The 13,590-nt window shown below is 36.2% G+C and overlaps 1 protein-coding gene across 3 annotated transcripts in view; it reads left to right on the top strand.

The window, feature by feature from the left end:
- Positions 1-5,357, top strand: part of SELENOF (selenoprotein F) — a 37,934-nt gene extending 32,577 nt beyond the window's left edge. Inside the window, exons 4-5 of one of the 3 annotated variants that reach the window (XM_019659912.1) lie at positions 3,741-3,790; positions 4,486-4,545. In XM_019659912.1, coding sequence (XP_019515457.1) covers positions 3,741-3,790; positions 4,486-4,513 — 78 coding nt within the window. In that variant the 3' untranslated portion in view covers positions 4,514-4,545. Of the gene's footprint in view, positions 1-3,693; positions 3,791-4,485 lie in introns of those variants that run through there. The other 2 variants (XM_019659911.1, XM_019659913.1) reach the window with 2 other exon arrangements.
- The last annotated feature ends 8,233 nt before the right edge of the window (positions 5,358-13,590 follow it).

Here is a 13,590-nt window from a genome sequence, read left to right on the forward strand (position 1 = left end):
GTCAAACCCACATTACACAACACAGATTGCAGAAACATTGAACATCCATCATTCAAGCATTCATGACCACCTGAGGAACCTGGGATACGTAAGCTAGCTCGATATTTGGGTTCCGCATGAACTCAAAGAAGTTCATTTGATGGCGGGTATAAACATCTGCAATATGCTCATTAAACATGAGGAAAACGATCCTTTTTTGAAGCGAGTAGTGATGAGAAGTGGATTGTTTACAACAATGTGGTGCGCAAACGGTCTTGGTCCCAACGTGATGATTCACTTCAAACGACATAGAAAGCAGACATTCATCAGAGGAAGGTTATGCTCTCAGTGTGGTGGGATTTTAAAGGTGTCGTGTTTTTCGAGCTCCTACCAAGGAACCAAACAATCAATTTGAATGTGTACTGTCGACAATTGGACAGTTTGAACGAATCCATCATCCAGAAACGTCCAGAGCTTGTTAATTGTAAAGGAGTTATTTTCCATTGTGACAACACGAGACTACACACAAGTTTGATCACCTGTCAAAAATTATTGGAGCTTGGATGGGATGTGTTGCCACGCCCACCATACTCGCCTGACCTTGCGCCATCAGACTTCCACTTGTCTCACTCTCTTCAAAACTCCTTGCATGGTATAACGTTCAATTCAGATGAGGCTGTAAATCAGCACCTTGTTCAGTTTTTCACAAATGCAGGTCCTTCTATGAACTAGGAATTATGAAGCTCACTGAAAGATGGCAAAAGGTTATCGAACAAAATGGGCAATATATCATTGATTGATCTTTGTTCTTTATATAAATAAATGACCTTTGAAAAACAGACAAAATACGTCATGACTTTTCCGACAACCCAATAAGTTACTGTGAGGTCTTTTTGTAAGTCCCTTCTATTCTCATGTAGCCTATCCTAGTGCTGTGTGTATATAATAACTACTCAAATATCTGTTAAATGATTAATTTATTGCCTGTAAAATGTGATTTGCTACTACAGATATTCCCCTCATTCAAAATTAGGAGGCTTATCGATACATGCTTAACAGAGAGCACAGAACTGATGAAAATTGTCATTAGTGACTCATCTAAATATTCCTTTTAAATTTGTTCACTCATTCCAACTTGTTAAAAATCTGTTAAATAAAAGTTATTAAATGCACTAGGCTCTGTTATACAAAAAATATATATATAAGACTAGTCCTTTTCCCCAGAGAGGTTTCTTACATAGTAAGTTCTATACTGGGTGTTAAGTGGTGTTTTGCACAGGTGTGCATACAGCGTTTGTCAAAGGGATGGTAAAAATCCAACAGCATATCATAAGATCAGCTTTTGAGGATTCAGAAGTCTGCAAAATATTTGGAAAAATCCTGAAGGATAAAGTTAATGAAGATTCTAATAAGCCAGAATAATAATCAGTTTAATTTTGAACTAAATGTTGTAGGGGAAGTTTAGGTGGAATATATAACTCTCTTCCAACAAGTCCTCAAAACCTTAAAAGAAAAAGGAAAACCATTCACTAATCTTTGTGTTGTCCTAAATACAAGTATATAAATTCTTTCATAATGAAACATGTCTATAGTGCTATTGCTAGTTAATTCTAAGTTTAAAAAATAAGTTCTCAAAAGCATGTGTGTCATAAAATCTAAGTAGAGAATGATGCAAACGATAAGAGAGGACTGGTATTAAGAACTATCGAATAGCTAAATGAAACATCTCATTTGTTCTTATTTTAGAAAGATGTATTGTAAATTGTTTTAACTTGGACCATTAGACATAATCATTACTAAAAAACTGGTAAAATGTAGATCAACAGCATCTGCAAAAAGGAAAACTATCCATTAAAATTTCCCCAAACCCTATGCTCCAGATATAACCCCCTATTAAATTAATAATAAACATTTTCTGTTTTATTTATTGTGCTAAGTATTTTATATTTTCTTGCTTAATTTTTTTTAAAGATTTTGTTTGGTGCTTCTGGCCTTTTTCCTTTGTAAATGTATACATATATATAAAAATGTTTATCCATCGTGTTTTAACAATCATAGGAAACAAACTGATCTATAACCTGCTTTTTATATATAATATGAGTTTGCTTCCATATCACTAAATATAGATTAGCATAATTTTGAATGATTGGATACATTCAATGGTGTAGTCTGTATATAATTTATTTAACCAATAGCCTTTTACACATTTAGATTATTTCCAAATTTCCAGACTTGGTTAGCAGGACCTTATGTATCTTTGCATTATTGTGTAATTATTTCCTCAGAATAAAGACATTCTTAGAAGGGAACTTGCAGGTTTAAAGAGTATGTACATTTTAAGACTTTTGGTACATTTTGCTAAATATCCTTCAGGAAGGATATGTCCATATTTTTCCCAACAAAATCCTTTTCTCCACACCCTCTCTAACCTTAAATTTTCTTTTTAATTTTTGTCACTCTGAATTGAGGGTACCTCATTGTTTCTTTGGTACTTATTTGATTATTAGGCTGAACATTTATTTCAAATGTTTATTGATTATTTATTTGCACATGATATGCTCCTATCCATAGTTCATTTCTCTACCTAGTATTTATTTTTCCTTAATAATTTAGAAGAGCACTTTTATACATTATATGTTAGAGATGATTTTCCCACCATATGTGATTTTTACTTTTAATTTTGTTTGTAGTGCTGTTTTACTGTACTGCAATTTAATTTTCATATAGACATATCTATAGAGCATTTCTTTTTTTAAGGTCATGCTTAGGAAAAGAATTTTATATTCCATTCATTTTTTCTGTGTTAAATGCTATGGTAGTATTCTAAACCTCCCTCTTTTCTTTTTAACACTTTTTAATTGAAATTATTGTGTGATTACTTGTTTAGCATCTTTCTTCCCCAACAGGCCATACACTACTTAAGAGCAGAAATCATGTTCCTTTTATATAGCTTTATCTCTTGTCAGAAATACAGTAGGTATTCAATAAATATTTGTTGAATGAATTTAAAATGTTAATCCATCTGGAATTCATTTAGATAATAGATATGATGTAGACACCTATTTTTCTATTTTTTTCCAAATAGTTTTCTCAAAAGTATGTATTGAATAATTCACACACACATAATCAGTCTCTCCCTCCCCCACCTCCCTTTCTCTGATTTGATAGCTTTACCATATTAAAAAATTCATACAGATATTTGTATCTCTCTAGATGTCCTGATCTTTTTTACCTATTCTGATGTCAGTATTATATATTAAAAAGCAAATGAAAAAATTCTCGGGCCAGCCAAGTGGCTCAGTTGATTAAGAGCTCACTCAAGAGTTTGAGCTCTGAGCAACAGCGGTTTGATTCCCAGCCCGAGCTGAGCAGCCGCTGAGCTGCCAACAGGTAGCAGGATGGCTCAGTTTAAAAAAAAAAAAAAAATTCTCCTCCCATGTTTTACTTTTTCAAAACTCACTATCCTCACACATTTACTCTTCTTCTAGCTGAGCTTTACTATCATTTTGTCAAGCTCTCAGAATCCCATTGGAATTTGGGATTTCGATTAATTTGAAACAATTGACACCTTAAAATATTTCATTGTCCCATTGAAGAGTATATGTCTTTCCATTTATATTCATCTGTTTGAATCTCCTGAGCTCTTTCCATTTAGGATCTAATGTTTTTCTTACTGAGTATATTTATACTTTTTGTATTGATCTTTATGCCTAGCTTGGATTTGGAAGTGAACAATTTGAATCTTTTTCTTTTTTCTGAAGCTTTCGTCAGGAGTGATAAACCCAAACTATTCAGAGGACTACAAATCAAGGTAAGATGATTTTAATGGGATCCCTTTTTTCCAGTATTAATTTCTTTCTTTTTTGAAGGTTGATCTCTTCAGGAATGGGATCATGTTTGTCATCATATTTAACCAGACTTAGGATTTCTCAGAACTCGCTGGAAAAATATTGGACCCAACCTAGGGGGTTGGAAGTTTCAGGAAACCAGCCTAATTATAAACTAATTACAACAAAATCATTAGATTTCTTAAACCAAAGAAATTCAAAGTCCAATGCAGAATCCTGTCTGATAATTTGTATGTATACCTTACGTATTTTACTATTGCCCTTACGTAATCGTTCTCTCTCGTTAATCATTTGAGCTTGTCTGCCTCCTTCATTAGATTTTAAGCTCATTTGAAAGTTTAAGAATATTATGTATGCAATAAACATTTGTTACAGTCAATAATAAGTGTAAATCCCAAATAAACTGTTGATATCAACAGGTGTTTTTCTCTTTAGAGGTAAAATGTAATTTTTTTAATTATCATTTTTTATGAAATCTCATTAAATTATTTCCCAAAAGACCTCCTTTAAGACCTGTTGTATGTAATGTTGTATCTAAAAGCTTTTTTTATGTTACTATTAAATTTAGATAAGCTGGATTCCTTTGGTTTGGATCTTGTTTGAGGATGATAAAGCTCTTCTAAGCAGAAAATAATGATGATGTCCCTCTTTTTTGTAGTATGTTCGTGGTTCAGACCCTGTACTAAAGCTTTTGGATGACAGTGGGAACATTGCTGAAGAACTGAGCATCCTCAAATGGAACACAGACAGTGTAGAAGAATTCCTGAGTGAAAAGTTGGAGCGCATATAAATCTTGATTAAATTGTGTCCTGTCCTTCTGTTACCTTATCAAATGAAATATTGCAGCACCTAGAAAATAATTTAGTTGTGCTTCCATCCTTTGATCAATCTTTTACTGCGAGGCACTAAACATCTAATTAAAAGTTGAAGTGGCAGCACAGCCCATTCTAACTAAGGAAATGACAAGCTTAACAAGTCATTTTTTTATAAATTTCTATCCTTCTACATTTGTTGATACCACTAACAAAATGCATTGTAATAGTCTTTAGGTTAATTATGCAAATGATAGTTTGTGATAATTGGTCCAGTTTTACAAACAACAGATTTTTAAATTAGGGAGGTTAATAAGGGAGATGATTACTACTATGCCTCATGTGCTATGTGCTCTTTGAAAGTAATGACAGAAAACTACAAAGCAAGTAAGATATACCGAGCCTCAGCAGATTGCTTGATCCTCAGATTCTTTCGTATTTTTATTACCCAACTTTCATTTTAATGCTATAGTTTATAATGAATGCACTGCATAAAAACTTTATGGCTTCGTTATTGTGAAACAGATTCAAGATCTAAAATGAGTGAAACATTCACAAAGATTTGCATTAATGAAGACTACATAGAAAACCTTTTGAGGATTTGTGTGGATCTGATGTTTAGCAAATTTTTGTGCTTTACATTATTACAGAAAAGTGAATTTTAAAATGATATTTGTAAGACCAAAATATAAATAAAAAGTTTCAAAAACTATCTGAATTTGAAATTCTCCTGGTTTGTCCTTTCATGTTTAAAAATGACACATTTCTCAGTACATTATTTTCTTTTCATACAAGACTTTGTTTTCTTTTAGCCAAAATATTAAAATGTTTACACTATTTAAAACTTATAACTTTTTATTGTAATAGTGCTTTATATTTGTCTAGCAATTTTTTTGTTTTTTAAAGGGCTTTCATTTATAAACACATTTTTATTGATATCTTACATAAAGAATATCTCTTAAAATATAAAATTTTATGAGCTATTAAAAATAGCTGGTGAAAATCACTTCTTCATAAAAGGTAGTTCACTAAGAACAACATTCATCCAAATGACTAGGTCATTTAAATTGCTTCTAACAACTTACCAAATTGGTCAAAAATCCTGTTATGTCAACTTAATCTCAGGATAAATTCTTATAATCTAGGAACTTTCTTAATTTTTTATTTTGAAGTATACCATCATAATAAAGGATATTTGGAAGTCTTTAAAGACAACTATACCAGAATATGTTTATAGAATATTTTTAATAATGATCAGTTATTAATCTTTACTGGCATTTTGTGTCATGTTGTATTTAAAATTAACTATACTTTTAAAGCCAGCAAGAGAATGAGTAAACTCTGGGCAATTTGTTTAATCAAAATGAAATACTATGAGAAGTCCTGGCAAGCAGACTATGGTCTGCTTTTGGGCATCTAAAATAATAGAGATGACCATCATTTTGCTAGTACAAGGCCCTGGATAAATTGGCACTGAATACTAACGGTGGTTATTACTTCAGAACAAGAGGGAGGTGAAGCCAATCATGGGTAGTAGAAAAACAAGAGAGGAATTGTCATCACATGGAGAATAGTGGGATAGAAGGGGATAAAATGGCAAAACTGGGATCGGCATTGGAAACTAATTGTGCTGGTCTCCAGGCAGGAAAAGCCAGTTAAATGAGTATCTGGCATTGGGAGTTTAAAAGATGGAGAGAAGCCTAAAATACCTATTATTCAATTGATTATGAGAGATCAAAAGAGGCTGAAGCGCCTCACAGTATCTTCGAGCTTGAAATTCTTGAGTTGATGAATATATGTGTACCTACCAAGCATCACTATTTTAATTAGGAGATTCGAGTTAATCAGCCAATTCCAACTTTTTCACCAACTCCAGTCAAAGAATAGCTAAAAGCTTTTTAAAGAAACAAAGAAATCTTGATTACCAAGAAAGGGGTATAACTAATCCAAAACATACCATTTTTGTAGCCAAATTCTGACATTTGATTAAGCTTAGTCAAGTCAAGCGTATTACAAATGTGGATGTATACTAGTCACTTGGTATTTATAAATTTGCTACCCCTGCCAAAATGATGTTACTTATAACCTAAAACAGTTCATTTATCTCTAAATTTCTGGATTTGGCAAAAGCTTCTTACAAGAAGTTATGAGCAAAAACACATTTCCTGTTTTAAGGGGATTTGAGATCTGAAAGGTAGTCTAAAATTAAAGTTAATAAAATGCAGAAAACACTTGAAAGCAAATACAGCAAAATTTTGAAAATTAAAATTGGCAATAGCTAGTATGTGAAAGAATGTCTACAAATATATGGGAAATAGAAGCAATGATTTCAGATAGGAGCGCAATTAGGTAAGTATTTCTTTTACTTGAAAACTAAACTAACTTGTAATTATATTCTGTGGTGACAGCGAACTTTTTCTGGGAGGAGAGGGCCTACATTTATGCTCAAAAATTCAAAACAAACTTGCTGATTAAATATAAACATTTAACCTTCAACGTGGCCCTTGGCCCAGGAATCAGTACCATGAAATTGGGTTATTTAGAAATAGTGAAGGAATAAAACCAAGAATAATTGTGTGAAGCCTCTAAAATTAATCCTTTCCTGTTAACCACCCTTGAAACACTTTATAAGTACAGTATTTTATCTATTCAGCATTACTGGAAGTTTAGATCTTGAAATTCAAAACTTTTTAAAAAACCTTTTTTGGTAGAAAAACTAAATAACTAAAGCTGATCCTCATTAGTGAATTCCATATTTACAAATTCACCAACTTATTAAAATTTAATTATAACCCCACAATCACAATACCTGAGACACTCTTGAAGTCATTAGCAGATGGGATGTGTGCACAGCAGAGAAAGTTTTGAGTCCCCTAATACATTCATTCCCAGCCAAGTTAAACAAGGTGACACTGCCTTGTTTCAGCTCTCATGCTATAAACAAATATCCTTTCACAGTCCTTTAGTGCCATATTTTTGGAGTTTTTTGTGCTTTTTGTTGGTGGTTTAGCTGTTTAAAAGTTAAAGTGATATTTAGTGTTCCTAAAGTGTAAGAAGGTTGTGATGTCCCTTATGGTAAACTACATGCTTTAGATATGTTTTGTTCAGGCATGAGTTCAATGTTAATAAATCAACAATGTATATTAAATAAGGATCTATAAATAGAAACACATAAAACAAGGGTATGTATGGATAGGTTGACAACACTGTTGTGATCAGAGACTTCCAGGAACCTAACCTTGTATTTCCCTGAAGACCAATGGTTCAGTATTTGGTAATTCAGTGTTTGCAGTGACTTTATAGAACATAATTAACTACCATGAGTACTGAGAATTGACTAACATTTCTTTTTAACATTTTTTTATGGAAATATAATTCACATTTTAAGTTCACCCACTTAGCATATGTAACTCAATGGTTTTTTAGTATATTCACTGAGTTGTGCCACAAAAACCACAGTCTAAATTTAGAATATTTTCATCACCCCAAAAAGAAATTCTATCTGCTTTCACAGCCACTCTCACACCTACCCACCCTTAGCCCTAGACAACCACCAATCTGCTTTCTGTCTATTTGGATTTGCATATTCTGATTTAAGTGGAATTATACAGTATATAATATGTGGCCTTTTGTGTCTGGCTACTTTTACTTTGCATGTCTTCATGGCTCATCCATATTATAGCATGTATCAGTTCTTCATTCCTTTTTGTGGCTGAGTAATATTCCTTTTTATTAATATGCCACAATTATTCATCATTTGGTAGATATTTGGGTTGTTTCCACTTTGGGGCTATTATGAATAATGCAGCTATACACATACAAATTTTTGTGTGAAAATGTTTTTGTTTCTCTTATATATACCTAGGAATGGAATTGCTGAGTCATATATATCTACATAACTTTTTCAGGAACTGCCGAACTTCTCCAAAGTGGCTACACCAGTTTACATCCCTACCAGCAATGTACAGGGCTTCCAATTTGTTTTGTTTTTTTAATATTTTTTTTTTAATTGGGGAATTGGGGGAGGGGAACAGACAAGTTCCTGTCCTTTTTTGTTCATTCTAGTTGTGGAGGATGTTGCTTTACTGGCCCATGTTGGTATTATCATTGCGCTCTTCCCACATGAGGCAGATCGGTCGCCGGCTTCTTGGACGGCTGCTCATGGCAGCTCTTGGCAGCTCACGTTGGCTGCCAGCCACACATGGTAGCTTATGGCAGCCCACTGCAGCAGGGGCTGCAGCTTACGCTGTCGCTGGCGACTCAAGGCAGCCCAGCTCCAGGTTGAGCTGTTGTTCACCATCTTAGCTGTAGAGGGCAGTGTCACTGGCCCTCATATGTGGGATCTGAACCGGGGCCCTGCTGCTCAGAGCTAGCATCCCAAGCCAGCTCTTAACCAACGCACTACTCAGCCAGCCCCCAATTTCTGTACATTCTGAATTTCTTCGTCTCTCATTAAGTATTCATTTTACAGTCTTATCTGGGCCCACTGAGATGTGTTAAGCACTTTGCCCTCTACTAAGTGGTCTTCAGACTGCAATTCTTTTTTAATTCTTTAGATAGTATGTTTTATTCTCTCAATTTTACCTGCCTTTTCCACTTTGTCACTTTACTGGATTTTAACTTGTTTTTCCTCTTCCCCATCTTCAGTCATGAATGTAAACTATTCCTGTAAGATGTCCACGTCTGGTAGAGGTCATATTCTAGTGGGACAGGCAACCATTAAACAAAAGTACAAATATATAATTGCAACTATGGTAAAAGCAATGATAAGAAAAAGTTACCAGAAGAGAACTACAAAGGAAACTAATGAATTTAGGGATCCTGAAGGATGTGACATTCAAACTGAGGACTAAATATAAATGGGAAAAAAAGTGAATTGGATTGCCTTCCAGTCAGAGGGAAGAGGTTGTGCAAAGATCCTGATTTAGTAGCAAGTCTGGAACCTTTGCATACCTGAAAGAAGGCCAATGTGCCTGGAGAATAATGAACCAGAGGGAAGAGTAGCAGGAAATGAGGTTGGGAAGGTAGGCAAGACGGATTCAGTTCGTGCCATCTTAAGAATTTATATAGCTGTGTTCTAAATTGCTTTTAGAAAAAAAACTTAAGCAGAGGAATAACAAACTCCAATAAGATCAACTCTAAAGGTCATGAGCAATCAGCAAATATTCAGTTATGCCTTTATAAACACTAAGTGCTTTATCTAGTGCTTTCACAAATGATTCAGGAGCCTCTAGTATACAATTTACTTTTGAAAACTACTCATCAACTTGCTTTGAGAACAAAAAAGACAAGCCTAAGCATAAATGTTAAATTTTATGAGATTCCAATGTTCATTTACATATACCCAAAGGATTTTTAAAATAGTCACTAGTTATATGAACTAGTGGAAATGCCTATTACTTCACACCACATTGGGGCATTCCTCCTTGACCCATCTATGAGCTGAGCACTAATCTCAATTCTGGTTCCAAAGAATTACTGTCTGATCTGGATTCTCCAGGAGTTTGCCCTTGTGGGTTGTGTGTGCTCTCCTGTTATAAGTGAGCCTTGATTGCTATTGGCATGTGCAGTGGGTGGAGTTGACCCTCAGGCTGATTGGCTGTGGGGTTTGGCCACGTCCACAACTTATGGGTTGCTGTGTGTGTGTGTGGAGGGTGCGGGGGAGGCTTACCCCACTGAGTGGCATTCATCCCAGTGGACTCTGGTGCCTGTTGAGACCACCCTTTCAGTTTGTCACTTGTAGGGCTAATTGGATGGTGCTCTGCTGTACTTGGAAGCCAACCTCCAAGTATATTGGTTCTGGGGCCTCTCGGGAGGGGCTTCAGTGCAGGCCCAGATAAGCCACTGCCTGTGACGGGCTGGTGACTACCTGGTAGGAGCTACAAAGTGATTCACAGTTGTTTGCTGCCTGTGCTGGTCCTGGAGGCATGTGGGAGAGGCCGCACTGCAAAACAAGGATGACTGCCACCAGTACCAGGTCTGGGGTAGCTCCACAAAAAGCCAGGACACTCCAAAGCCTGCTGCCGCCTGCCAGCTCCTGTAAGTTTCAGTCGCTGATAAAGCCTCGGTAAGCAAGTTGGGTGAGGCAGGGTCTCAGTGAGTCAGCAAGGTGGAGCAGCAGAGCTCACAAGGCCAATCAGATTCAGATTTGGCCTATGGGGGAGGGCTCAACACAGGAAAGATGGTGCCTGCCTCCCGGCTACTTGGGAGCAAGGTCCCACAGGGAAAATGGTAACTGTCCCTCCAGCCCTCACCCTGAAGTTGTACAACTAAGTCTCTCCCATTATGTCTCCGATGCCTCCAGAGTCACTGTCCCTCCGCCAGAGCCCAAGGTGAGTACCTGCCATTGAGTCGGTCTGTGCACAGTCCCTTTAAGAGGATGTCTGGGTTTCCCACAGCCTTCCATCCCACCCAAATGGTCAGAATCCCCAGTTTTTCACAGCCAGAAGTTGTGGGAGCTCCTCTTCCCAGCACCAGTACCCTGGACTGGGGAGCCTGGTGTGAGGGACTGGGATCTCTTGCTCCTTCGTGGGGAACCTCTGTGGTTGAGATATCTCTCCTGATTTTCAACTGCCACAAGTGGGTATGGGACCGGGTCGTTTTGTGTCTCCACCCCTCCTACCAGTCTTCACATGGCATCTTCTTTATATCCTTAGTTATACAACTTCCGTTCAGCTAGATTTCAGATGGTTCTCCAGGTTGATTATTTTATAATTTAGTTGTAATTTTGATGTGTTCATGGGATGAAGCAAGCACAGTGTTTATCTATCTACTCTGCCATCTTGGATTCCGAGATGTATGTCTTGTCTAATTTTTATCACTGCATAACAAACCACCCCAAAACTTACTGATTTAAATGTTTAAAACAATGATTATTTAGTTTGCTAACAAATCTACTTTGGACAGGGCTCAGTGAGGATAGCTCTCCACAAGGTGTCAGCTGGATCAGCTCAACTGGGACATGAGGATTCAAGATGGATCACTTACACAGCTAGCAAACTGGCACTGGCTGTAGGCAGCTGAAGCTTCCTTACAGCATGGTGACTAGGTTCCAAAAGCAAGCATCCTAAGAAGCAGGCTGTGAAAACTGCCTATTTCTTAAGGCATAGGCCTAGAAATGGCATTGTTACTTCCACCATATGCTATGAGTCAAGCAGTCACAGAGCCCAAATTTAGGGGAAGAAGACATAAACTCTTCTTCTAGAAATACCTCTGTCAAATTAATGTAATCTTTTTCTGCAGGAGTGTCAAAAAAATTATGGAGCCATGTTTTAAAACCTCTACACCAAGGTTGGCTGAGTGCCTCAGTTGGTTAAGAGCTCCAAGAGTGCGAGCCCTGAGCAACAGGGTCGCCGGTTCGATTCCTGGCCTGGGCTGAGCTGCCACTGAGCTGCCAACATGTGGCAAGATGGCTCAGCTAAAAATAAAAACCTCCACACCTATTCATTCATCTACAACCCAATGCATTTCATTGTTTTTTAAGTGTGCTTTTCTTTTGCCCTAAGAGACATTTTTCTTACTTCAGACTTGCTTTCAGTACTGTTTGAGAAACTCTTAGTTGCTACATTTGGCTCTATGTCTATCCATTGGTTAGGCATTCCCAGTAATTTAATTAGGAATAAAAACTTGCCTATCAGACTTCCAATTAGAGCAAAGCAACTTTGTCAGTTTTGTACTGTTAATTTTCAAAGCAACATGAACATCTCTAAGTTAGCTTTACAGAAAACCCTCCCAACCTTACAGCAGAGCTGATATAGGACATCTGCCCACTCTCCCAGCAAAAGTCCATGATTCTGTATGTTCATATCTCTTCACCTTATTTATAATTAGTGTAAGTGAACATCATCTTCAAGAGTACAATGGTTAGTTTTAAATAGTTAATAATCCCTCTTGTGATATGTCAGATTGGTTAGGCCATGGGACCCAGTTGTTTAGTCAAACACTAGTCTAGATGTTGTTGTAAAGGTACTTTTTAGATGTGATTAACAAGTATAATCAGTACACTTTAAGTAAAGCAGGTTATCTCCATAATAAGGGTGGGTCTCATCCAATCAGTGAATAATCTTAAGAACAAAGACTGGGGTTTCCTGAAATTGAAGGAATTCTGCCTCAAGAGTGCAACACAGAAGCTCTGCCTGAGTTTTCAGCCTGCTGGCCTTCCCTATGGATTTTAGACTCAACACAGCAACATCAACTCTTATGTGAATTTCCAGCCTGCTATACTGCCCTACAGATTTCAGATCCCAGACTGTATAATTTCATGACCAATTCCTTAAAATGAACAGATGATAGTGATAGATAGATGATAGATGATAGATAGATGATAGGTAGATAGATGGATAGATAGATAGATGATAGTAGAAAATAGATAGATAGATAGATAGATAGATAGATAGATAGATAGATAGATAGATAGATAACAGAAATATCTCAAAGCAAACAAAATAGATTCTATTGGTTCTGTTTCTCTAGAGAACCCTGACTAACATACCTCTTGCAATATTCTGTGCATTAATGATTAGCTTTCGCTTATACATTTGCAAGAAAAGGATCCACATAAGTCTAGACTATTATATAGGCTCCTTATACAACCTATGTTCAGAGATTGTCAGAATGATAATATTTGAGTTTTAACAGAATGTTGACAGGCTCCTCCTCACAGCCACTTAGCCAAAGTGTTTTTTTCAAGGTGGTAGTGTTTTCTCCTTATTAGCAGTAACATATGGGATTATGTTTATGTTTGACTGCATATATTGTATACCATCAAAGCTGATTAGTGCTATCTACAAGAAAAGACTTAACAGATGTAAAAAAGAAAAAAAGTCATCTTTTGAACATAAACAATGATGTCGATTGGCTTAGAAGTTTGTGAAAGGCAGTACTATAGTGGGAAAAAGATGTTTTGTAATTGATTTGCAAACAGAAATGGAAAATTTTCTAGCATAGCTCTG

Source organism: Hipposideros armiger, unplaced genomic scaffold (genome assembly GCF_001890085.2).
Source record: "Hipposideros armiger isolate ML-2016 unplaced genomic scaffold, ASM189008v1 scaffold_307, whole genome shotgun sequence".
NCBI lineage: Eukaryota > Metazoa > Chordata > Mammalia > Chiroptera > Hipposideridae > Hipposideros > Hipposideros armiger.